We start from the raw sequence: 26025 nt of genomic DNA, 5'->3' as shown, positions 1-26025 counted from the left end.
ATAAAGCTGGAAAAAATAAAATTAAAAATGTGAAAGAATTTTTAAAATTAAAAATGTCAGCATTGGGCTTCCCGGTGGCGCGGTAGTTGAGAGTCCGCCTGCCGATGCAGGGGACACGGGTTCGCGCCCCGGTCCGGGAAGATCCCACATGCCGTGGAGCGGCTGGGCCCGTGAGCCATGGCCGCCGAGCCTGCACGTCTGGAGCCTGTGCTCCGCAACGGGAGAGGCCACAGCAGTGAGAGGGGCCCGCGTACCACAAAAAAAAAAAAAAAAAAATGTTAGCATTATATTACTTTAGACATCTCTTTCAATGAGGGATTTGAAACAAAATATATCTATTTTTTTAAATCGTCCGTTAATTGACTAAAAATAAATCATTAAGATTTAACTCTCTTCTCATCACATCAGTTTCAAAGCAAATAGGGTGAAGTGTCTTGGGAAATCATTATTAAATTTTAAAATGTCATTTACATCAATATTTAATACATGAATATGTATGACATTCACATGAAATGTATTCCAATTGGGTTCACATTTAAAGACCTTAAAGATTTTTGGTTTTGTTTTTAAGGAAAAACTAAATCCAGATTATTTCAAAGGTGAAAACAAACAGGTTGGAGAAATAACAAAACAAGGCCAAGGCCTCTGTAAGTCACTGTAACATCAGCTTGCACTGGACAATTTTTATGCTAAAACTTGCAGCCCCCGAGCCTACTGCTTTGGCTTTCTCAACCATCACAGGGTTCACTAAGAAATGATCGACTGATGTTACTATAACATAAAGGGTGGTATATATTCAGTCGTATATTACAAGTGTGGCTTCTGTCCCTTGTGAAATGACCTATGAATTTAAATGTGTAGCAGGCAGAAAAACAAGTGTAGTGTTCTGAGACACAAACCAAAGGAACCCAAGTATATTCACCCAGATAAATACAAGTGTAACACTCAAAACACAAACAAAAGATGTACATTAAAAAAAAAATGTACATAACACGTTTTGTAGCCGATCCCATTTTCCTTACACTGTAGGGATCTTAGAGGCAAGAATGCCACAAATGAGCATCAGGCTAGCCAGGTTCTATTTGACGAAAGCTTGGACAAAGTGATTTACCTTCATGTACTCATTAGTGAAATGAGGAGTTGGATTAGATGATCTCTAAAGTATCAACAAACTCTAAAAGCAAGTGAATAAAAAAATAAAGTCTAAGTGATTTACTGACAACTTTGACTCACAGTTTCAGCTTGGAAATTGACAAAGACACTTTACCTTCCTTTGAACAAGATATCTGGCATCTCCGACTCAATATAACTAGAATGATTCCAGAAAGAAAGAACATTCTAGAAATTTCTGGGGAACAAATGTGATAACAGCCAAGGAGTGGAAGTTGCTAACTTAGTTTCAGAATATTCCTTCTACACGAGGACTATGAGAACGTATTTCCTCCTTCCTCAAATGTGCATTAAGTGCAGAGTTCTAGGAGGGTAAACTTTGTCCATGAATTGCCTTCCTAAGGCAATCTGGATTCTTCAAAGTGATTAAAAAGGACATTCACAGCATTAGGCAGCAATGAAGTAAAGAAGTCACGTAGCCTTTTTTAGTTTTAAAAAAATGTTTGTTTCTCTTAGAATTGTATTTCATCAAACATGCCATTGAATGTAAGATACATCATTATCTATTAACCACCAAGAAAGAAAAAAAAAAGTCGCCAATTAAATTGGCATGCCATAAGTTTCTGAGATGTTAACATGTGAAAAAGGTGTCTTAGAATCGAGTGTTGCACCGTAAGGCTTTGGCCCAGCACACGCCCAACACCTTGGACAAAACCATCCTCCAAGAGGAATCGTAACGATGCAGGTAGGTCGTGAGTCCCATTGGACTCAACCCTCTCTCTGCACCCGCGTCATACTCACTAAACTTTTTTTTAAGGCAAATTATTTATCATTTATACTAAACAGAAATTAGGAAGAAAACACAATGCAGGCAAAATATGTGGCTCTTGAATACTTTCTGTATTTCTTATTCTTTTCAAGGGCAAAGAGCTGCTGCCTTATCCATGCAGTTTGGGGAACGTGTCAAAACGTTTCTGAAATGTTTGAAGGCTACCAGCACGTACTCTCCCGCCTCATTCCCTATTCTGACAGTCACAGACATGGGGAGCTAGAAGGTGTCTCATCAACTATCTGGGCCAAGGCTTCATTTTCAAGAGGTAGAAACTGAGCCTTAAACAATGCTGAAGGCAGGATAAGAACTCAGTTCCCTGACCTCCAGTCTATACGCTGCTAGATTCGAAACATTCTGCTCGATTATTCCTACCTTAGTTTACAAAGGACAACTTAGAAGAGGAGTCTTTTTTGTCTACTTGTCTGAATTTCCTCCAACTAACTTAATAAGAATACCTTTCTCTAACAGTGTCCTTCAAATGGGACAGAGAGTCTGAAACAAATTACTCAAGGTTTCTTAGATATTCCTTCTCACCCAGGTTCAGTGACAAAGGTTCGTTAAGTTGTAAATAATGAATGAGAAGAACTCTGTAAATCAAAGAAAGAGTAAAAGCAATGTATTCAATATTCCCTCACGCTGTCCCTTTCTCAATAATTTTTTTTTTAATGAATGCAATGAAATATTTTCCTCTTGTTAAACTTAAGATACCACTAAATCATTCCCAAATTAGGAAGCATTCCCGGTGTGACTCATTCAAAACCAAGCCCTGCATGTAGTACCAACCCTAGTAGATGCTCCAATAAACACAGCTTCATGGGAAGACACTATGGCCAAGCAAAGAATTAAACAGTATAACTCCTGTGCTGAAATGTGTATAATAACTTAAACTCTTTCCGCATCCCGAAAGTCCAGCTCAGTATCTCTAAGTTTTATAGGAAATGCCCTAGCCAGGCAGTCCATATGTCTGTAAAGTTAGCTACATTCCATGAAGTAGCGTGGTTATGATCTCAGGGACATTCTGCAATCTGCCCCAGACAGGGCAGTGTCAGGTTTGGCAGGAAAAGAACAAGAGTTCCACCTCATCCCAAACCACTTATGTCCCAAGCATTACTGTTGCTACACAAGCCAAATGTCCCATTATGACCTTCAAAGAAGACGCTATTGCTGTGAACCTAGGATTAAGATACGCTTCTGCTTCTGCCTAACCCCACCATGAAATACTGGGTGTACCCTGAAAACGAGTTTTTCATCCTATCACATAAACCCAGATCAACTGAAACCCCATGGGCCAAAAACTACCAAGACATTTTACACTATACCAGCTCAGTTCATCAAGACATTGGATCTCATGTTTTTCTCAACCTTAGATGGCCAGGTAGTATCCTCAAAAAGAGACTTCTTTTTGGCCAAAATATCCCAAACCGAGATGGCCAATGGGTTAATGTTCTTTTCTGAGCTCTTCAGTTATGCTGCTTCCTGTGTCTGAGGGCTGGCAGGCAGGGCACCCCTGTCAGAGCTGCAGAGAACTCTGCACATATCTCTGCTGTGTTCAGTCAAAATGAAAAGAACACAAGATGGCCCTCTGACACAGACAGCTGTCGATTAGAAGGCACACTCACACTTGGCCGGACAATGAGCGGCAGTGGAGGTGACAAGCGCTTGGCTAATCAGCTTGCCTATAAAATCACAGCCCTTCCCAGCACTACTCACATCAGCCCACGAGGCGACAGCATGTACAGTCTTCAGCTACCCTCTTCTCAGTCTCTACGTGTATGTGTCTCTCTCACTCGCCCACCCCGGTGTGATGAGGTCTGTGAGAAAGCCTCAATACAATATGCGTAAAAACAAAAATCAGGGCTTCCCTGGTGGCGCAGTGGTTGAGAGTCCGCCTGCCGATGCAGGGAACACGGGTTCATGCCCCGGTCCGGGAAGATCCCACGTGCCGTGGAGCGGCTGGGCCCGTGAGCCATGGCCGCTGAGCCTGTGCTCCGCAACGGGAGAGGCCACAGCAGTGATAGGCCCGCGTACCACAAAAAAAAAAAAAAAAAAAAATCACACCACAGGAAACTGATAAACAAGAATAGGAAAAGAAATCCCTGCAGCGAAATGACCCAAAAGAAAACAAAGTGATAGACTAACCTATTCAGAGCTGGTTCACACTGATACTGACACAGCGATACGCATTATAGGTAACCAGACATATGTATTAGACAAGAGGCAAAATGATCCACCCCACCTCTTCCCCATTCTCCATCTTGTCTTTTGTCCCTCTAGCCACCAGAGAGAGCAATTTGGGGCTAGATCCTGGTAGAGGAGGCTAAAATTCTGAGCTTTACCAAATATTTAAATATTAGGGGACTTCCCTGGTGGCGCAGTGGTTAAGAATCTGCCTGCCAATGCAGGGGACACGGGTTCGAGCCCTGGTCCAGGAAGATCCCACATGCTGCGGAGCAACTAAGCCCGTGCACAACTACTGAAGCCCGTGTGCCACAACTACTGAAACCCCACGCACCTAGAGCCCGTGCTCCACAACAAGAGAAGCCACCACAGTGAGAAGCCCGTGCACTGCAACAAAGACCCAACGCAGCCAAAGATAAATACATTTTTTTTTTAATTTTTAAAATAAATATTAGGAGTGGGGGTAGGGTGGAATGAATTGGGAAGTAGAGCTGAAGGGAGAAACTCAGGGGATCTGGAGACAGGAAATGTTGAGTTCCTCAAATCTTCCACTGATTTTCTTAATTAGCTAACTCTTTAGCTCAAAGATATTCCCTCTAAACTAATAAACAAATGCTAAATTCACTAAGGAGCTACCTTATGAGCCTGATGGATATTTTTACCCATTGATAGTCAAAATACCAATCTCTCTCTCTCTCCTCCCTGCTCTTTTACTTCTCTTTGGTTTCTAGAAGAACAGCTGGTTGGAAGCAGCGAATCAGGAAGCAAAACAAGGGGAGACAGGCAAAGTGGATACAGAGTCGAATTTGTGGCTGTCCACCTGCAGTCTGGAAGCTAAAACAGCAGAAGTCTACTTTAGATAAAGACGAATTAACAAATTACTACTTCACTGAAAGGGACCTTCAGGTAGCAGAGACCTTCCACAGCCACCCTGTGTCCTGACCACGTTCATTCGACTCTTCTTCCTTAGATCCCCCAACCAAGAGTCCAATCCACCTGCTGTGCCGAAAATAAAACCCCTCAAGGTTTTTATAAAATCATTTTTAAAAGATCATGAAAGAGTGAAGAGAAGTGGGAAGAGGAGATACTGGGGATGAGTGTCCTTCGTCTTTTGAGAGTCCAAGAAAGAGTCCAAATTCAAGGCTTTTCCAGCTCTGCTCCAGCTCCAAGAACCTTGGAGGTACCTACAGTTGTCAAAGCCCGGACAGAAAAGGCAGTAAGACCATCAGCACAGGGTGACCCTGCTGCAGAACGTCCGCAGGGCCACTGTCTTCTTGCTCATCCCTGGAAGACAAAGCTGTCTTTCTTTGAGAGGAAGTGTGAGAAGCTACTCAACCTGCACCTGCAATCGTAAGCAACAAGCAGGAACAGTTCTAGGACAGAGCCTGAGACTGGCCACCGTCTCTCCAACACCAACACCTACAGCTTATCAGTCAAACCAGGACAGCAGGCCCTGCGTCCTGCCAGCTGCCAGGTAACTCAAGAAGCACACTGGGTCCCCACCCAGGGAATCCCCATGGCAGGGTGAATGGCCATGTCATCAGGATGCTAGCCAGCCAGTGAGTTTCTAAGGGCTTGGGACGCTCTGCTCCCTCCTCTGCCCATGCTGTTTGAAAGCTGTATTATCATCCACATAGACCCCACCCATGGACACCAAAATGCACCAACATCACACAGCCTTGGACTCTCAGATCACTTCAAACTCTTCACCACTGTTCCAGCTAATACCAAAATGGGCGCCTTCTGATAGAAAGCTTTTTCCCCCTTACGAAATCTTTGCTAAGCATAAAAATTCAAGAAGCAGAACCACTATAATTTCTGGGTCAAATGTCAGTTTGCGATATATAATATTGTAGTTTTCCCCAAATTTCATCAGCACTGAGTATTTCTAATATCGAATTCGGCCTTTTATTTTTAGTTAAGAAAGCGATGCTTACTATGAAAAAAGAATCTAACAATATGGCAGTCCGTCAAGGAAAAAGAAAAAGTATTTTGCATACATATGAAAACCAAGGAGGTCATTCAGGGCAAACCCAGTTCTTCCCTGTACACAGCTCAGAGCAGTGATGGGAGCAGCCCCTGGGCCACGTCACTCCCCTATCTCTTTCACCAGCTGGAGCTCTCTTTTACCAGTTGAAATACTGCGAGGGTCCAGCCCACTGTCATGCAGTCTCCACTGTCCCCTGGGGAGATGGGGACCAAAGGGGTGCTTGGAACAGCAAGAGTAGCCACATCACAGAGGCTAAGGGAACACTGGCTTGCCACCTCAGGCATCTCTTCTTGGAGCCTTTGACATCCAGGCACCATTTTAACGTCAGAACAGAAGAGGGAAGAAAGCAATCATTTCCCCAAAGGAGGAAGTTATTATTTAAAAAAAGCCCAGAGGACTTCCCTAGTGGTCCAGTGGCTAAGACTCCACACTCCCAATGCAGGGGGCCCGGACTCAATTCCTGGTCAGGGAACTAGATCCCACATACCGCAACTAAAGATCCTGCATGTGGCAACGAAGATCCCGCGTGCCACAACTAAAGATCCTGCACGTGGCAATGAAGATCCCGTGTGCCACAACGACCCAGCGCAACCAAATGAATGAATGAATGAATATTTAAAAAAAAGAAGAAGAAGAAAAAGAAAAAGCCCGGGCTCTAGAGAAATTAGGACTGGAGGGAGTTGGACCACCTAACTGTCCTGCTCAAGTGCAAGCCTAGTTCAGACTTTCATGGTCTGCCTTTGTTGCTCTGACGCTTTTCATCCGTAAGTTCATTCCACAGCTTCTTTCTCTCAAGAACATGGCACGTGCGTAAGCTCTTGTTTGTGGCAAATGGACCTTCTAGGAATCACACGTATTGAAAATAAGAGTATTGACCTTCCCGCTCGGCCAGGCTCACAGTTTGGCTCTGACCAGAACAATAGCCATCTCATCAGTCCTCTCTCTCCAGTTCCATTAGGGCTGCCTGACACCCTATCTTGCACACTTGCTTCTTAGTTATTGCAAAGCTTTTACATATTTAGGGATCTTTTCCATCAAAATATTCTGGAATGGCTAGAGGCTCAGACACATGAATGATATCTGCTCACATGTGCTTTTTATCCAAGTTCACAGCTCCTGGTCACTGAGGGTAAACAGTGTTATCAGTGATTATTATGGATTTAGTCAAGTATATTTCATTCCTGTCATTTATGAGTACTTGTGTTGGCTCGTATTTACAATGTCGGGATTCCGTCACTTTGGTAACCTTCTGAGACAACGTTTTTCCAGTGTTACGGTGACATTTCAAAAACTCAGTATTTACAAGCAAACAACATCCTCTGGCTCCACGACAGTGCGATTCAGTGGTAGCAGAACAAAGGGACACTGGTCTAGAAATTTCTTCAGGATGTATTTCCAACTACTTCTGGCTATCACTTCGTAGTCTAGGGTGGCCCCGTGGCCTTTGGAAGAAAGAGGCTACAAAGACATCAAGTAAAATTTCAGTGTTACCTGAGACTGGAATTCTAACTGTTTTGTGTGGGTCCACATGAATGAAGTCTGCTGTGTGATGCTGACAAGTCTCTTAACATCCCTGAGCCTTAGTTTCCCATTTGCTACTAAGCAGCATTGGGCACCAGGTGACATTTAGGTCCTTTCTTACTGTAACAATCCGTCCTAAAGATTTCAAAATTATACACTGACATAAAACTCATTATCATCATTTTTTTTCCATGTCCTACCTCAAGGATATGAGGAAAAGAATTCTGTGCAGGAAACAGGGAGAAGCAAACCGTTATCTACTCAACTCATCCACTTCTTCCCTTTGCCTACCCACCCTCTGCCAAGCAAGATGGACCAGGGTCAGTGAGGGAGGATGAAACCTGAGTGACAGAAACACAGTTGGTATTACATTCACCCCTGAGCTTCAAAGCCTTTCCATTATCAGGTGGACCATGGTCCTTTCAGCAGTGGAGTAGAGAGGTACTGCCACTGACAGGTAACAGACAACGCAGGAAATACGCACCACACTGTACGCGATTTGGAGTTCCTTATGGGAGACATTCAAAATATTCTTTCTTGGCCCTCGAAGGACAATACTCTTGATATATAGATTGTGGAGGTCATCATATCCTCTTTAGAAACGCAGTCTTTCCTACTGACAGAAAGAGGTCTCAGTGCAGGAAGCTGGATGGTACCTAAGTTAACAGTGAGAAGAGAGCTAGAACCATCTATGAGAAGACCCTGTGGGCTACCGGCGATGACAAAAAGCTTCACCAACTTTATCCAGGGATAAAGAAGCAATAGAGAAAATGATAAATCTGGAGCCAAAGGACTTTGTCCCCTAGTCCCACCTCTGCCACTTACTATTAATAGTGACAAAATCGCTCTGAGTCTCTGTTTCATTATCAATAAAATGGGGGTTAAAAAGAGTTCCTACCCCACCGGGGTCACAAGTTATATAACTTGTTATTGTTGTTGGTTCATTTATTCGCTTACTCATCCATCCACTGACTCTCAAGCAAACAGAGTGTCCCCTATGAGGCATTCGGGAGAGAGTACAGGCCTGGTCCTGGGCCCTCTCTGCCCGTAGAGAGCGTGACAACGCTTGGGAGAGCACAGTGCATCAGAGGCTACCCGAGCATGGAGGAGGGCCCCCCTCCTTCTGGCCTGGATATAACAATGCGTGAGCTGGATCCTGGACACAGAGTGTGAGTTATCCGGTAAAGGAATATAAGGAGAGGAGAATGAGAGGCAGGAGGAAGATATTCCAGGCCAATGGAAGGGCCCTTGTAAAGACAGAGAGGACCGTGAAAGAGCCCTCAAGGGCAGCGCGGGCAGCTCAGTACGGCTGGAACACGAGATGTGAGTGGTGAGTGTGAAGGCCAAGGCTGAAGGCCGAGGCAGGGGCCAGGCTCTCTAAATCCCATTCAAGACGCTAAGGCTGGGTCCCCAAAGCCATGGAGGGATGCTAAGCAAGGGCATAACAGCACTGGGGATTTTTGGAGACAATCACTCCAGCAGCCTTGTGAGAGTGGGAAGGTGGAGGTAGAGGGAAGTGGAGGGGTGGGGACAGCAACAGTGGTGACGGGGATGCGGGGGACGGAGTGGGTCTATTGCTATAGGGAGCAGAATGGACCAGATCTGAAAACTGCGGGCTTATGGGGTTGGGGAGACAGGATAATCTAGGACGGTGGCTGGGGGACAGTCACCAAGCCAACAGACACAGATGGAAAGACTAATCCTGAGAGGAAGTTCAATCAATAAAATTCAAGGTCAAAAGCACAACACCTGAGGTGAATTACCTCATCGGTAACTGCCAGATTTTACTCTAGCCCCTTGAAAAATATATCCGAACAGATGTGAGAACGTCAACGTGAAAAGTTACGTGTTAGAGCCTCAGATTAGGTGACTACGCTATTATCAGCTCAAGCCCTCTCCCGAGACAGCGATAGCATGACCTTGGGGGGTGGGGGTGGGGTGCTATTTCACGATAAATATTTATTAAACACCCAGCTGAAGGTGTGGTGGAATACAGTATTGTTGAATGTTCTGATATGTTCCACTTGCTCACTAAGGTTCTACAGAGCTGACCTAGGATGTCTGCATTCTACTTCTAGAACAATACGTGTAAGTATCTAGAGCCCTGATCAAATGATTTGCGCCAGGTAACTAAGGGGACATAGCGGACGGACTCCACAGGAGCCTCCAATCTTGGTTCTGTGGGTACTTCTGCAGGCATACTATGAAGTCTGAGGGGGTACCAGAGTTAGCTAGGGTATGGTGAAATGAAAATCTGCTTTGTAATGAAGTAGGAAACAGAGACAGTCTGGAGTCCACGAATGATAGGGGGGATGTGTCTTCTGCCATAGGGAATAGAGCAGAAGTTCTCCTAGAAATAAAGCAAAGGATAATCCCTTTCCCGACACACGAAACACCAAACTTAAATATTCTTTCCATTGAGAAAATGGCACCCACAATTTGCACTCTGAAAACATATTCAAGCAAATCTTACTTGGTAGCTAAGTGGGAGTAGGAATGAGAGAAAGTGGTCCACGTTAGTGACTCCCTGGCTGAGACAGTTAAATGGCAGAGATGCAGAAAGACTCCTTGAGGGACAACGTCAGTAGTAGCAGCTGTTGACATTCTTCTTTGTCACATGTCACTGTCCATAGCAAATCTTTTACCACCTCTGATGTTATGTCGTACCAGTCACTCTACACATGACAGTTCCGAACTGCAGAGCTCAGAGTGACAGACAGACTTCACAGTTCAAAAGTACTGGTAATAGATCTTTCCACAGGAGTGAATCACATCCAAGGAAGAACAGGTTGAGTTGATGGGGACTTCAAAGGAGTGGTATAGCCTGAGTCAAGCTGTATTCTCCAACTTGTGCATGAGTTGTGTGTGAAAAGTTTGTTTAGAACTTATAACGCATTTTTCTACTAAAAAAACTTATAAAGTTGAAATACTTCTAAGATCTTGAATTCTGATTCTCTTGGGGTTTTAGAACTTAATTGTAAGCAATGACCCTAAGACTCTAGGATTCAGGCTTGTGCCCATACTAGGCTTTGAATCCTGTGAAACATAAGAGGTGCAGAAAATATCCTAGCTTATCACAGACTGAACAAAATCTCGTAGGTCCAGGCAGCCCCCAATGGAACCAAATAACCATTGGTTTTAAGCAATATTCTTATCAAAAAAAGAAAATTCATCATTGAAACATGCAACCGTTTTTAATCTGGACTGGTGATCAGTAACGCTACCTGATTTTCTCTCTTCTCTACGGTAACTATCATTAACATTTTTCTCTCACTTCATCCTGTGAAACCATCTACCTTTCAACTGTCATGAGAGGATATTTTCTGAGTCTAAACTCGCTTTGGGTCAGGGACCCAGCTCTCATTCCCTCTGTCCCTTTCACATCCAGTCCTTTTGAAGAGCACAAAACATGCTTTCTATGATACCATGTAATGAGTAACCTTCATATTCTCCCAAAAGGGTACATAGTTTTCTTCCTATTCACAGAGTCGGCATGTTGTCTTTAGATTTTTCCATGACTATATGAAGCAAATTTGTAAACGTTTCTTCTTAGATATTCACTGTAAGAGTAGCATGATTAACTCCTGATGAATAACTATTCATACTCACTATTATATAACCATGTAATATATACTGACACCCTACATGCCTTAAGTGGGAATAAGGTTATGCTTAGTTTATTTCAGTGAATATTTTACTATTATTTCTGTTTGGATAAAAATTATTTTACAGCCATCATTACTGACCCAATCTTCAACAAAATATACATGTTAAGGTAAGGGATTTAATCCAATAGGAATCTACGTATATATGACTTGTATGACCTACTAACTCATTCCCTCTTCATATTATTTCCTATTCTGCTATTAGGATGATCAAACGGATCTCAGAGAGGCTTGTAAAAATCTCTATGAAAGCACAAAATGAGTTAAGGTTTTGATCGCGATTTTGTAACCTTTATTTTTATTTAATAGTCACTTCAGAATTAGAGGTACATTTTAGGATCCTTTCCCTTTGACTTTATTTATACCGTGTTGATGGTAGTCAGACTCAATGTTTCCTTCCTGTAGCTTGTGTGGTACTTTTTTTTTATATGTAAAGATGAAGGGAGAAGGAAAACAAAAGTAAGAAAAAAATGAAAGAAACTTATCATCGGAGTATGAGAAGAGCTAGCTACTTAGCTAAATAAAAATAACATATTTAGTGATTTGTAATATAAGAATAAAATGAACTCGCTGGGGCTCAGGAGGTCTGCAATATGCAAAAGGTATCTTGCCAATTTAATTGAGGTAGGAGTTATTTAATTTTTTACAGGTATAGTTTTCAATAAAACTACATATGCCTATAATACTGCAATGGCAGATGTGTCTCGATTATTAGAGGTGGGCTCAAGGGAATATATACAATGGATCTTGAAATCTGTAAGCAGCTGTTTGGGGGGGGCGGTGAAATGATGGGGGAGGGCACTGTACCACACATGTTCCTTAAGTGCAGCGATGTTTTGTTATTTTACTGCAGGTGTATTACAGAGATGAAATTTAATAACTTACTGTATACAATACCAATAAAACTGAAAAGATTCAGTGCCCTGCTGTTCATTATTGTGGTACAAATGAGCTCGGATTATTCTGTGTGCACGCACGGGCAAACCCCGACACAGAGACCCCTACGTCTAGAGCTCTGGAGGATGGTCACTGCTTGAAAAACCTCAGGGATGTTCTTCCTTAATTGCTTTCTTATCACTGAATTCTCATCCCAAATTCATGTAAACGTGACTTTGAGGTGGGTTAAAAATAAGATATATTTGGTATTTTTTTAAAACGTCAGAGAAAGCCTTCACCAGAAGAGGTCTTTCGAAGGCACGGGTTAATGGAATGAAGGGATATATAGATTTCCTTAAGTACCATAAGAATGTTAATATATTGTGATAATATTTTCTATTCAACAGAACCTAGGGAAGTACTAGTCTAAAGATGCTATCCCATCAAAATTTGACTTCTCCCTTTATTAAGAAATGTCTGATAAAAACAAGTGCCATACTGTGAAAAAACATTTGTGCACTAGAAATGCTAAAGCAAATGCAACTATGTGTTAGTGCCGGTTTTCTTCTCCCAAGAAATTACTTCTGTTAGATAATAAATAACACAATGAACATAAAAGGTACTTGCTTTAGGAAGCTCAGTTTAGTTTATCTGTGAGTGAAAGCATCTGTAAAGAAATCCACATAAACATTGAGAACACACACACACAATTTTTCAAAGGATGGGGTTCTTCAATTCTAAGCAGGTTACCACTATCAGGCATGGCAGCAGACTCAATATCTGTCCCTTTCTTAAATATTTACTTCTAAAAAGATTAGGGGGTTTTGTCGGTAACTTGCAGTGTTCCCACTATTTTAACTTGGGGTTTCAGTTTTAAGAGTTTCAGGAGACATTTCCTAATGATGGAACCATTTCAAGTATGATCACACACAGAGGAATAAATGTTTCTGCCATTTCATATTGAAAAGTGAAATTCAGCATTCTTCTGATGCTGAATGGCGAGTCTGCTGTCTTTTTTATGGAAAGAAGCTATAGGGCTATAGTGACTTCTACAGGATGGGTAGATATATTTCAGGATTAAATTTTACCAAGTACACCTCAATTGCTCAAAAACAATTAAGTCAATTGTTTGTTTAGTCATTAACTGATTTTCCCTTCTCTCTTTACATGTCAAAAGTATAAAGATGAACTGTAGTCCTAATTGCTAGTGGTTATTAAAAACCCCTCAACACTTTTCATAAGGAAAGAGAAGTTAATCCGAATATTCAGGTGAAATTTCATTTAGGATATGAGGACACCGTGTTTTTGGTGTCTCATAAATCATCTCAAAGCAACGTCAAAGGTTTTTTATGTGTTACCTGTCCTGAACTGTTTAGAAAACTTGCCTAGACTTCTAACACATATTTGTCATTTTATATATGACAAAGTGAGTTAAATGTCATAAACAAAAAAATGATGGGGTCACATTTAAAAGCCTGCTAAAAGTATTGTTTTAGAACTTTCTATGTAGTTCTTGTATTTGGGGAACAATCATTTGATCTATGAAGAATCCAAATTTGTGTAATTGCAAACCGTATTCTGCCTGCACTGCACGAAAAGGAAGAGGCCCAGATATAATCCACACATTTGTAAGAAAGTGCTCGTGCCGTTGCTAAAATGTGAATTGGCATCTTCTACCCCAGCCTTGTCACAGGAAATCTTCATTGGTTTTAATGAAATTGCACATGCTAATTCTGAAGATGTTACAGAATAGATTATTCATATAGGCACATGTGGTGTATTTTTAAAAAACAACAAAAAAAGCAGGCTGGGCTGTAAGGAACCGTGTGGCCTGCCCTCTTCTCTGCCTTTCCAACCGTGTTCAGGGTTCCAGTTGACCCTGAGAAGCGACTCCATTCTAAGCAATGTGTTAGACCCAGATTCTCCAGTGGGCCTGGAATCTACCAAACGTGGTTTTCCAGATGGGCTCTCATACAGACCTACCTCTGAGTTTAGAAACCTCACCAGGAGCTCGGGGCTCAGGGAACCCAAGTTGGAAAAGCACTGGCTTTAAAACCAGGCATTTTAAAGTCCAAAGCCTGGCTCTGAAACTTAGTTAGGGTGAGATCTTGGGTCTGCTTAATTCTTTTTTTTTTTTTGCAGTACGCGGGCCTCTCAGTGTTGTGGCCTCTCCCGCTGCGGAGCACAGGCTCCGGACGCGCAGGCTCAGCGGCCATGGCTCACGGGCCCAGCCGCTCCGCGGCACGTGGGATCTTCCCGGACCAGGGCACGAACCCGCGTGCCCTGCAGCGGCAGGCGGACTCTCAACCACTGCGCCACCAGGGAAGCCCCCATTTTCTTAATTCTTAAATGAAGATAATAATAATCACCCCAGGGGTTTGTACTGGCACCTAGTATTAGTCCCCCCAGCTTCCTCTACATTGAGCCCAGACTAAGGTTCAGAAATTCACTCATCAGCCATGTCTGGGTTGTGCGTGGACGTATGGCTCCACTGTCTCAGTGATCCTTGACAGAGCTACTTCATCGGGCAACACAGCAAACCACCTGACTCAGTCGGTCAGCCACCGATGGTCAACCTTGTGAGATCTTTAAGAACAATTACTAAAATATAGAGGAGCAATCTGAGAATTTGAGAAAAACCTTGGTGCTTATAAAAAGATTAATCTAATAGGTGGGGGTACAGAGATTGCCACAAGGTTCCAAATTTCAGCAAAAGAACACTAGAGTTTGTGTACAAGGAAACATAGCCTGTAATCACATCTTTCCTCCTGCAATTAAAGCACTTCTGACCATTAGCCTGAGCCATAAGCTATACCTTAAGAAATCTGAAGGATGCTTTAATATTTCCAGTCTCCTCCAGGTAAGGAACCATATTTAATACAAGGATTATTAACATTTTACTTGTATATGTATGAACACTGAAATTGACAGCACTGAAATGAACAATGAAATAAAGCTCCTTAAAGAAGAATGTCAGCTATAAATGTAGAAGGAATGATGGAGTTTTAAAAAAATCACTAGTTCAAAACCCTCTGGGTTCAGGCAAGTGTCATCAATGCATGCTAAAACCATCAGGTCAAAAATTGTTGGGGAACAGGGATCTATGCCCAGTGCTAAAGTATAAACACAAAGATTGTTTGCTCACTTCGTCCCAGCTTACCTTATAAATACTACCAAATGTAAAATAGATAGCTAGTGGGAAGCAGCCGCATAGCACAGGGAGATCAGCTCAGTGCTTTGTGACCACCTAGAGGGGTGGGATAGGGAAGGTGGGAGGGAGGGAGACGCAAGAGGGAAGAGATATGGGGATATATGTATAGGTATAACTGATTCACTTTGTTATAAAGCAGAAACTAACACACCATTGTAAAGCAATTATACTCCAATAAAGATATTAAAAAAGATTGTTTGCTAATTACAAAGGGGAAAAGGTTTCTATACAATGGACCGACCTGGGGGTCTCCACTTCTACCAAGTGGTTAAAGTCAGTGTTACCAGTAGCAACACATCTTGACATTATACGCCTCCAGATGAAACGCAGTATGAAGCACATAGCATTAACTATGAGATACTCAGGCCAAAATGTTTAACTTCCGTCTGAATCAGCTTTTCAAGCCGAATTTTCAATTTGTAGGCAAGACAAGTGATAGATTAACAAATTAAACAGCACCACAAATAAATAATCCAACAGTTCAAGTAGGGGACATATTTTTCAAGACAACTGGCCTGCTCTCTTTAAGGTAAATATCACTTTTTTAAAAGTTACAGGAACTGTTCTAGTTTAAAAGAAATTCTAAAGAGACACAGAAGCAAGATACAGTGCATAAATGCAATGCCTGGGGGGAAAAGGAGCTATGAAAGCCATCTTCATGGGGACAAATGAAGAAATTTTCATCTGGATTGGGTATTAGATTAGGAAACTATTGTTAATTTCTTTAGGGGTGATAACTGTATTTTAGTTAAATAGGTGAGTGTTCTTAATTTTCAGACACATGATGAAAAATCTAGGGGTGAAATCTTATCTGATCTGCCACTTAAAAACGGGGCACTGAAAAATATATATACTTATACACACACACACCCAAGGCAAATATAACAACTATTAACAACTGTTTAAGTGGCACTTCATTGTATTATTTTTTTCAACTCTTCTGAGTTTTTGAAATTTTATACTATATAAGATTCAAGAAAATTCTGTACATTAAATAAATGGTGCTCGATTCTCCCCCTTAACGTCCAGAAAGCTGCTGGTGGGGACCGAAGGGAGGGTATATAAGACCTTTCCTTTGCTTTTCCCCCTTACACCTAACACTTCACTTGAGGGCCAAAAAATATTTGTTAATCAACACAGTGAAAAAATGGCTCCATTCTCCCCTTTGGTGTGTGTTGGGTGGCTGTCGGGAGAGGGGCATACCCACCATAGCAATGCCCCCACAACATAGGAGCTGCTGACCGAAAAACAGTGCTTGGGGGCAGAGTCCCGATGGCATCACCCTGCAGATTTGGTCCCTGTGATTTCTGACACCATCGTGATTTTAAATATTCTGTCCCACCGTCCACACCAGCAAATTCAAAAACGACAGGCCTGGAGTCTGACCTTTGGTTCCAATAACACACCCACTAGAAGGAAACCAAGAACATCTCCAATTCCCTCCTTTGGGAACCTTCAGACCTAGAACAGTGAGGCCACCAGGCTAGTACTCAACGCCAAGAAAGTCAGTGACGAGTGACTCTCCAGGATCTGACCTCTATGTCATTCCAGGGTCTGCACTGCACTTTCGAAGGAAGGGCTTCCAAAGGACTTTCTTTAAGAGGGTATGATTTCTGGTTTTCGGAGACAGGAAAACGCTGCTCACTATAACTGCTCTCCAGCCTTCACTCTCTCAGAATGATTCCTAAAAGTGATGCTGGGGAAATAAGCCTCAGGTCGTCACAATCCTCACCCTGCCAGGTACAGAATTCATATAGGGCAAGATAGAGCCGACCTGGCCCCTGCCCTCCCTCCGGGAGTTTACAGACTCTGGGTGGAGACCAGCATTCAACAAACATCAATAATGGTACATTCAAAAAGCACCACGAAGGCAAAGCAGAGCGCTAAGGCAGATACATGGATGGAAGAGGTTCGGAGGAAGGTTACGTAGGACCAGGTACGAATGACGGCACACTATAAACAAACATTTAACCATAACGCCAAGTTAAATACCAAGACGTATTCTACTTCCACAAGACCTAAATGGCCATTTTCATAAGAAGAGACAAAGGATTTCACAGCTTTTCTGCGTATATCCTTTCTATTTTGATTTCAGATAAGAAACACTGGAAGGGTCCAAAAGTTTTAGAATTAAGGAATTTGTAGTTCTTTTTGTATCAAAAATAAAAAGAACTAAAAGAAGAAAATGTATTCTTAAATGTATAATTCATTTCAGAACCAACTACATAGGTTTAATTTCAATGAATCCAAAACAACTTGGTTTGTGAGTGCACTAAATCACATACAGAGAAGACCTTTACATGTCCTCTACAGCTGCAAAGTTTCTGCAGTTTAACAAAGGTATCTGAGATTAGGCCTAATTCTTAAATCCCGTCAGTTTTAAGATCTAAACATCAAATAACTTTATCAGCATAATCCTATTTGATTACTTGCTGAGAAAGAAAAAGAATGTGGATAAGGTTAGAGCCTTGGACTTCACTAGAGAAAACAAGATATGGGCTGGGATATTCAGTTGTGGGGTTTTGTATAAAGATTTCGAGGCATCTTACTGATTTTCAGAATATCACTAATTTTCACTGCCTTTTAAATGAAGCACATATGCAATATATTCCTATGTCTTGAAAAACCAAAGTAAGGCAAGAAATCTAAAAGCTTTTTCAAGGTCAGTGGCAACACTAGATTTTGAACACAAGTCTTTAAATAGAGTAGATTCCTATAGAACATTCTAGGAAATCATCAAACCTAGCTGCACATTAGAATCACTTGGGGAGTTGTCAGAAATGCAAAGGCCCCACTCATAAGATGAGATTTTAATTGGTCTCAGATAGGGCCCAGCTCTCCACATATCTCAGACACACACACACACACACACACACACACACACACACACACACAAAACCTTGCCCAGGAGATACTAATAAAGAAACCATTGCTTTAGACTTGAGCTATCTCCCAGAAAGAAAAGACAAACACTTCCTGATAATCAATACTCAACTTCCATTTAAGGGGAAAACTTCTGCCTTAATACCAAGCATTTGTGTTGACATCACCACCTCACTCAAAAACAGTAGATCTCGGAGAAGATTAAGAAAGACAAAAAAAGTTTGCAGTCACCAAACATCCTATTCAAAGCAGCAAAAGAGGCCAACAGTAAGTGACATTTTTCCCTTTTGTCACGCACAGTGAGGCCCATTAGGTATTAGCTATTGGTTATCGTATTAAGATTGGACTATCCTGCGAAAAACTTTATTTCCGCTCGTTTTCATTTCAGTCAGACTTTCCATTATAAATTTTATTTTCCCTGCCAGTAAAAAAAAAAAAAAAATTAGTATGAGGTAGCAATTTGGCAAGAACATTTCAAGCCTGGGTGTGATTTCCGTACTCCAATTTGATTTAAATTAGTTTTGCCATATTTAGTGAGAACTAAAAAAAGTCCGTTTGGCCACTTTGGTTTCTATGGGTTTATTTTCTGTACAATTTCGAAAGGCTGAAAAAGTCACCGAGTTCATTTCTGATAATTTTATATGGAAGTGCATTAATGAATTCATATCATCCCATTACCATTTTCAATGAAAACAATTTAATCGCTAATAAAGAACCCGCCGGCTTTTGTTTCTCAGCTAAGACACCCACTTTTAAAAAGTCCCATGTCTATCACTATTAGTGGTACATCCTCAAGAGACACATGACAGATATGTATTTTTTTAACCTGATGCATTCTGAAACAACAAACATTTCAAAATAAGAGTTTATTTCTCCAGGACAGCATGTGGCTACCTGTTGCTCACCATCACTATTTCTCTGCACCAAACAAAAGGCTACTGGAACTGGAAGAAGCACGTTCATACGTAACAGTGCTCACCCCTGGAAGTCCACAGGACACACTGTTATAATACGATAAAGCAGTTTTTGGAGCCCCTCGGGGCACAGCATCTAAAGGACTTCCATCCAGCATCTCTATAAAGTAGTAAACACGAGAAAACAAAAAGCTGCCTCTCCACGAGTCACTCACCTTGCCACACAGTGGGGAATCGGTTCAGCTGTGATCTGCTATTTAGACTTGAAGCCCAAGACACCGAGACTCTGCCTTTCTTTTGGGTTTGCATAGCTGGTGTTGGAGACAGGGATTCAAAAAACAATTCGGCACAAGAGAAACTCACTCACTGGGAGATACACTAGGGTCTGTTCTAGTCTCAGATTTCACCGAAAGCAGAAATTCAAAATATGTACCCTTTTCCTCTCCAGCCCCGATCTCCTCAATCAGGGAATTTCCAAAATTGTGCTCTTTGCTTTTCTCCTTAAGTGATCACACCGTTTATGGACACTGCTGAGCCCAGGCTAAGCAAAGAGAGAGTCGGTCCTTGCAAGACTCACAATCATGAAGCAGAAATAAGGATGAAAGAATCTCCACACTCCACGGCTCTATTATGAAGACTTTTTAAGAAAAGCGGATGCAGCCGTACTCCTGTATACAACAGAATTTTCCTGGACACAAATGTCTCAAAAGGAGACATTCCCCAGGCCCAGACATTCAGCCATCACACGCCAGTCCGTCCACCTCTAGTCCACCCTCTGCCCCTTTCCACTTCTCACCTTGTGTCTGCCAAAAAAATTAACTTCAGTCTCACCCGAGGGAAGTGTTGCCCACAAACCGAGGGAGGGTCTGTGTCCCAGCACATACACTGACAGACTCACGCGGTCTGGATGATGCTTTCACAAGTTAAGGGGCCTCGCGCTTACTCAGCAGAGGAAATCTTTGTGTCTGGGAGGAATCACGCCAATTCCTATTAGGAAGAAAGGATACAGGGGCGAGGAAGCCTATTCTCTCATTGACCAGAAAAAGAGGCCCGTCGAAAACAGAGACCTCTGCCATGACCATCAGCGAACAGGAAGGATGTTGTCAACTTTCTTCTCCCCCAAAACTCAAACGGCCTCTGCCTTGACCCTGAGAAACCAGATACACAGGAACAGGCTCTTCGGCAGGAATTGAGAGCTTTACACCAGAGACTCGGCGCTAGGAGGCTCGCTGCCGAGCTATCTACCCCGCACATTTGCACTCACATTCCAAAGATGTTTCCGTTGTGCTGGAATGGCTGTAAATTTCTTTCCTGCGGAATTCTTTCCAAACAAACTGCCATAAACTGTACTCTGCGGCTAGCGCAGCAGGAGCGCTTAGCCCAGCACCGTTCACCTCATCACAACCAATCTCTCAGATGCCGAATATGACTGAATGGATGGCTGGGCCAAAGGAGTAAACTTTAAAAATGCAAATCTATCCAGAAAAAACAAAACAAGACAAAACACCACCACTCCACCAGAATTCCACCTTTCGTGATCCCTGACTGATACCTAAAGGAAACCTTCTCGAGCAGGCTCTATTTAATGACTCAAACTGTTTGCTTACGTTTTCCAGGATCCATGAAACAGGTTGTTTTTTTAAAAAAAAATCAAAATGGATTTTTTTTCCATATCATTAAAGAAAACGGGAGGGTGAGAGGGTTCAGGAGAGCAAGCATTCCCTTCCCAGCACGAAAAGAAGGTACATTTCTGTTTGGGTGAATAATAAAACACTAGAAAGCTTTGAGTCTGAAAGAGGATGATTAAATTCTATCCGGAGTTTTCCAAAGTAAGAAACCCACGCCCTTAGAAAAAGAAAGTCTAAATCTTTAGAGGAAAAAAATAATAAGATTTGAAACATGTGATTAGTACCGATACTGAAATTAAAAAGCAAGCGTCTATAAAAACTCAATTGTCTTGAAACAAAGCTTACACTTTGGGCTATGGATAGTATTTTTAGAACTGGGCTTTCTCTGGAGAGTTGAAAGTATGCAAATGCAGAGTGCCCAGACACACACACACACACACACACACACACACACACACACACACACGCTATACCTTTGTATGACACTGGCATTTTATTATTTAATTAAAGTACTCTTATTTTTCTAGCTCACGCATGCTTCCCTTGAGACGGCTTTGCTGTTAGCCTGCTGGCCTTGACTTCCAGCCAAAAACAATTCAGAAACAAAAAGGGACAACAAATCATATTTTCATAGACATTTTTATCCCTCAATACAACCCTGTTTTCACACAACATCCTACAGCCCCTATGAAAACTATAATTTAGGGCAGTAGCCACCCGAACCCAGGATCTGACACATGGCTGCACAAAGCATTTCCAGTCTAAGAAATTCTTAAGTTCTTAATTGCAAATAAACTCTTTTGATAGAACCACTCTACCCGAGATCGCTGGTTTGCAAACGGTGCCACTGGTACCGGCTGATGGATTAAAAAAATAACAACAAGCCAGCGAATACAATTCTGATACGATGAGGTGTTTATGACTTCCACGCTCTGTGTTATTTCATTACTTTTTAAAAAGAGACAGGCATCGGCAGATTTTCAGGGCATTAGTGCCACAGTCTAAAATGCATCATCTAATTTACAAAACAAAGTGATTTACCAGGTTCATTCTCTCTCAACCCTTTCCCAAAGCAAGATTCTCACTTACCTGGTGGCAACCCTGTAAATTTGATTCTCTCCCATAAGATGAGTAGGAGCCCCTTTCTGTTTTACCTGCCAAGAGAAACAACAAAAAAAGTGTAAATTGTGTTTTTCTTTAAAAAAAAAAATCTCCTCCAGGTAACAGACATCCACTTCTCTTCCCCGATGTTTACATACGTAAAGTAGGCACTCCTGGCAACGTATGCAAGCAAGACAGGGAATAACACTTCCTCACTCTGGCTATGATAAACTGGAAAAAAAATATCCTTCATTCCTATTCTTAGCCAAACTGCTCCACACTTCCAAAAACTGTCATTCCAACGGCCTCCACTTTCTCTAACAAACAAATTGTCATTCCTTATTTTCACTTTCTTTCTCTCTCACAAAATTTAAACAATTTCATTTTTATTTACACAGCAGGCAAATTATCTATGTAATGACCCTAGCCTAGTCATTCCCATTGATTATATTGACACTTAATGGTGAGGCCAAAGCTAATCAATCAGGGCTCTCCAGATGGTGAATAAAGCAAAGAAACTATTCAAAATTCTGGGACTCTCTCTCTCTCTCTCTCTCTCTCTTTTATTTAAACTCCCTTTCCCAGGAGTAAAGTCCATCATGATAAAGATGATCATGGAATTTACATTTGGGAAAGAGGGCTTTTGAAAAATTGCCCACTCTGAACCCAGCTTCAGATTCTACCAGTAGAACAAGGGATAATGGAACGTCAATGTCTTGTGTCAATTCTAACAACCCAATTTTTATCTGTAGACTGCTCTGCAGAGATAGATAAAGGCTCAGATGCTATTTGGCCATATCTAAGGGTAAAAATCAAGGCTGCTCATTTGTTTCTTTTAAAAGTATGCTGAGCCTTAATAATCAGCAAGGAAGACAATGAAACCACATTATAAGAGATCTAAGCAGTAGAATACACCTAGTGACATGTAAAGAGTCCTTACAGAAAACAATCCATACCAGGACATTAAAAAGGGCTAGTGCCGCCCACGTGCCCAGAACACAAAGCCCACCCCACCCAAGACTGAAGGATACTGTTTTCCTTCAAGACCAGAGCTTAAGGTACATTGTCCTCTTTACCCAGGACTATACTATTCTTTTCTCCAATGGGAAAATTCAAAACTAGTATTTTGAGGGGCTGAATGGATCCTTTGAAGTTTACAATGCCCAAGTTTTCCCCCCTCGACTCAAGTTAAGATAAATGTTAGAAGTAACAGTGTTCATTATGATCTTTTAGTTCAATGACAATGCTGTTAGAGTATGCCTTCCTGACACCACACAAAGAATGTGTCTTTGATAAATCTTCTATCTGGTCAAAGGCATACCTTGTATGTAAGTCACTATATATGTAAAATGGAAGATGATTTTGAAGAAAGCCAAACCTGAGCCTTAACATTAACCCTCTTCCCCAGTATTACCTTTTCCACTGACTTCAGTGAATCTCAAACTTGGGAAAACACTCCCCCCGCCCAACTCCTGATATAGTGTTCAGTGCAAAGTAGAAAATCAATGCCCATATCAGTTTCAATTCCAATGAAATAGGACACCATCTCAGGCAGTGTCAGTCCTGGGAGGTCTAAGAGAATAACCTTTCACTGTATGAGGATTTTGCATTAAAGAATAGATGCATTTGCCTGTTTCAGAAGTATAAATGGTCATAAAGACATATTTACTCTTCTGTGTAAGTCAGATGTAAGCTACTTATAGTCTTTAACTTCTCTTTATAAATATTACTAACAGATAACAGAAAAAAACTCTACCTTTTATGAGCTATCAAATGATGTGCGTCCTTCCTGAAGCTCTCGCATCTACAAAGCTTCCATACAACCACATGATCCACTTTGACACAATATTCACTTGTTTAGCAAACAGAAAGGCAGGTAGAGAGGTCAGTAGAAAGGCAGACAGATAGAAAGAAGATAGATGAGGTAGAATTTACTCTGACTTCCTAGGAATTTGAACATCTAGTGGTCCTGTTTTGGTAATTTCCAAAAATTGGAAGGAAGAAAGGCTATCTATGTCTTTCTCTAGAAGAAATTACTGAAGCTATCCCCTATAGAATTTCACCACCTGGCATTATTTCCCAACTCAACTCCAGCACATAGACCTGGAGAGACGAATTCTCCTACTAGGATTTGTCTCAATTCATATATATATATATATATATATATATATATATATATATATATATAAGTTAGGTCTATTCCTTTCATTCTTTTAAAGGTAAAAGGGGTCCATGCAAATAGTAAGGATGTGAGAGAGGAGAGAGAGAGAGAGAGAGAGAGAGAGAGCATGAATAAGAATAAATGGGAGAGAGAAGAGAGAGGAAGGGAGGGCAATAAAGAGAGGGAGAGGTGGACTGGAAAGAACAGGGTGTAGGAAGGGAGAGGAGGGGAGCGAGGGCTGATCAGAGTATGTATTCATGATGCACAGAGTCCCCAAAGTACTCTTGGCTGCAAAGCCCCAGCATTCTTTACTATCATATCACATACAGACTGCTTAATCTTAATTTTGCTTGTTAAAAAATATTTATCCAGATACAAAAATAAACTCACTGCAAATTACAAGTTGTCAGGGTTAAAAATCTACTCCTGTTTGTGTGGGGGAGGATAAGAGACCAGCATAGACATGAATCATTCTCAGTAATTTGAGTGTTTCCATGACATCAATGGGCACCCGTCCAGGACTCTGTCGAAGTCTGTGAGGTACCAAAGAGGCAGCGCAGCCAGCAGGAGGCTGGGAGGTGCACTTTTTTTTTTCTCTTTTTTTTTTTTTTTTTAAGGATTATGCTCCTTGTAAAGATTTCATCTGTAGCATCCACTTTTACCATCAAATAGATCGCTCCACAGATCCTGAGTGAACACATTTCATTCTGATAGTGTAAGCCTTTAACTTTATTACATCTTTTTGTTCCCAAATTCAACTACAAATCTGTCCTCAGAGCCCAAACCTCTGTTTGGGAGCAAAATAATCAGGGACTGTGGATAAACCCAAGCACCTTCTCAAACCTATCATATCTACTCCTCTAATTTCCTAATGACAAAAAGCAGCCATTTTACAATGACACCTCATTTCCAAGGGAAAAAAAGATACATCTTTTGTGTAAATTGTCCATTAAAAATTAGCTATGGTCTTGATGTCGGTCTTCCACTTAAAATGTCCGGGAACATTTGTTTCAGATAATAAAATTCTCAAGAGCGCTGATAACATGTTTGAGTAGGATTCTTAAGTAACTATCTGTGCTCGCGAACACAAAAGCTCCTAAATATGTGTGTTTACTCTGTGTCAGGCATGGATTTTTGTCACTTATACCCACTGGCTGGCGCGGACAGCTTCTTTCCTCCATCCTTCGCCACCGACCTCCCCCCGTCCCCACAATCACAACGGAGCTTTGAAAGAGCTCAAGATTCTATTTTTCCAATATTTAAAAGAGATAGCAGTGATGAACAAACTCGGCGTGTTCACTGCAGAATTTTCGAGACAACCCTCCGGTACTAGAATGCGACAGCCGCTGCGGACATTTTTTGGCACCAAGACAATGGTGGCACTGCCAAGCCCCATGGCTAAAACTACTCAAAAGAGGCATAAGGGTAGCATTAATCGCTCAAGTCTTTTACTGCATGGAGTACTGTTGTCCATATTTTAAAAACTAAAAGTACCCGTTAGTAACATTTGTTGTATGCCCACCAAGGGGCAGGGGAGATTCTGAAATATACACCAGGAACAAATCTTGTCAAGCATTTGATTCATTTTATACCTAAAAGGACCAAACGTTAAATTTTACTGCTGGTGACGATTTGCCGTGCATGAAACGAATAATCTAACCTAATGGGGGTACACTGAAGGCTGAATGAAAGCTACAAGAGAGGATTTCATAAACTAAGTCGACATATTGGCTAAACAACTTTCTTCTGCAAAAATGATGTATACAAGGAACGTGTAATACTATGTCACCATTTTTTAAATTAAGCAAGAAAAACGCTGTAAATGAGCAGACACAACATCTGTCAATCAATCCTTCTAGAGACAAAGGAGCTCAACGCGCAGCCCCTTCTCTAGAACAAGTCGGCATCTACAGTGAGCAAACAATCAGGAAAGTCAACACGTGTTTTGTCCAAAT

The 26025-nt window shown here is 41.6% G+C and overlaps 1 protein-coding gene across 14 annotated transcripts in view; it reads right to left on the bottom strand.

Moving 5' to 3' along the window:
• TCF4 (transcription factor 4) overlaps nt 1–26025 on the bottom strand; it is a 354769-nt gene that overhangs the window by 151882 nt on the left and 176862 nt on the right. For 12 of the 14 annotated variants that reach the window (XM_065889300.1, XM_065889291.1, XM_065889292.1 and 9 more), the window contains one exon: nt 21898–21962. In XM_065889300.1, the coding sequence (XP_065745372.1) occupies nt 21898–21962 (65 nt within the window). Of the gene's footprint in view, nt 1–21897; nt 21963–22067; nt 22144–26025 lie in introns of those variants that run through there. The other 2 variants (XM_065889308.1, XM_065889309.1) reach the window with 1 other exon arrangement.

The sequence above is a fragment of the Phocoena phocoena genome, chromosome 13 (assembly GCF_963924675.1).
Source record: "Phocoena phocoena chromosome 13, mPhoPho1.1, whole genome shotgun sequence".
NCBI lineage: Eukaryota > Metazoa > Chordata > Mammalia > Artiodactyla > Phocoenidae > Phocoena > Phocoena phocoena.
Note: the sequence above shows the minus strand (reverse complement) of the source record. Positions and strands in the feature narration are given on the sequence as shown.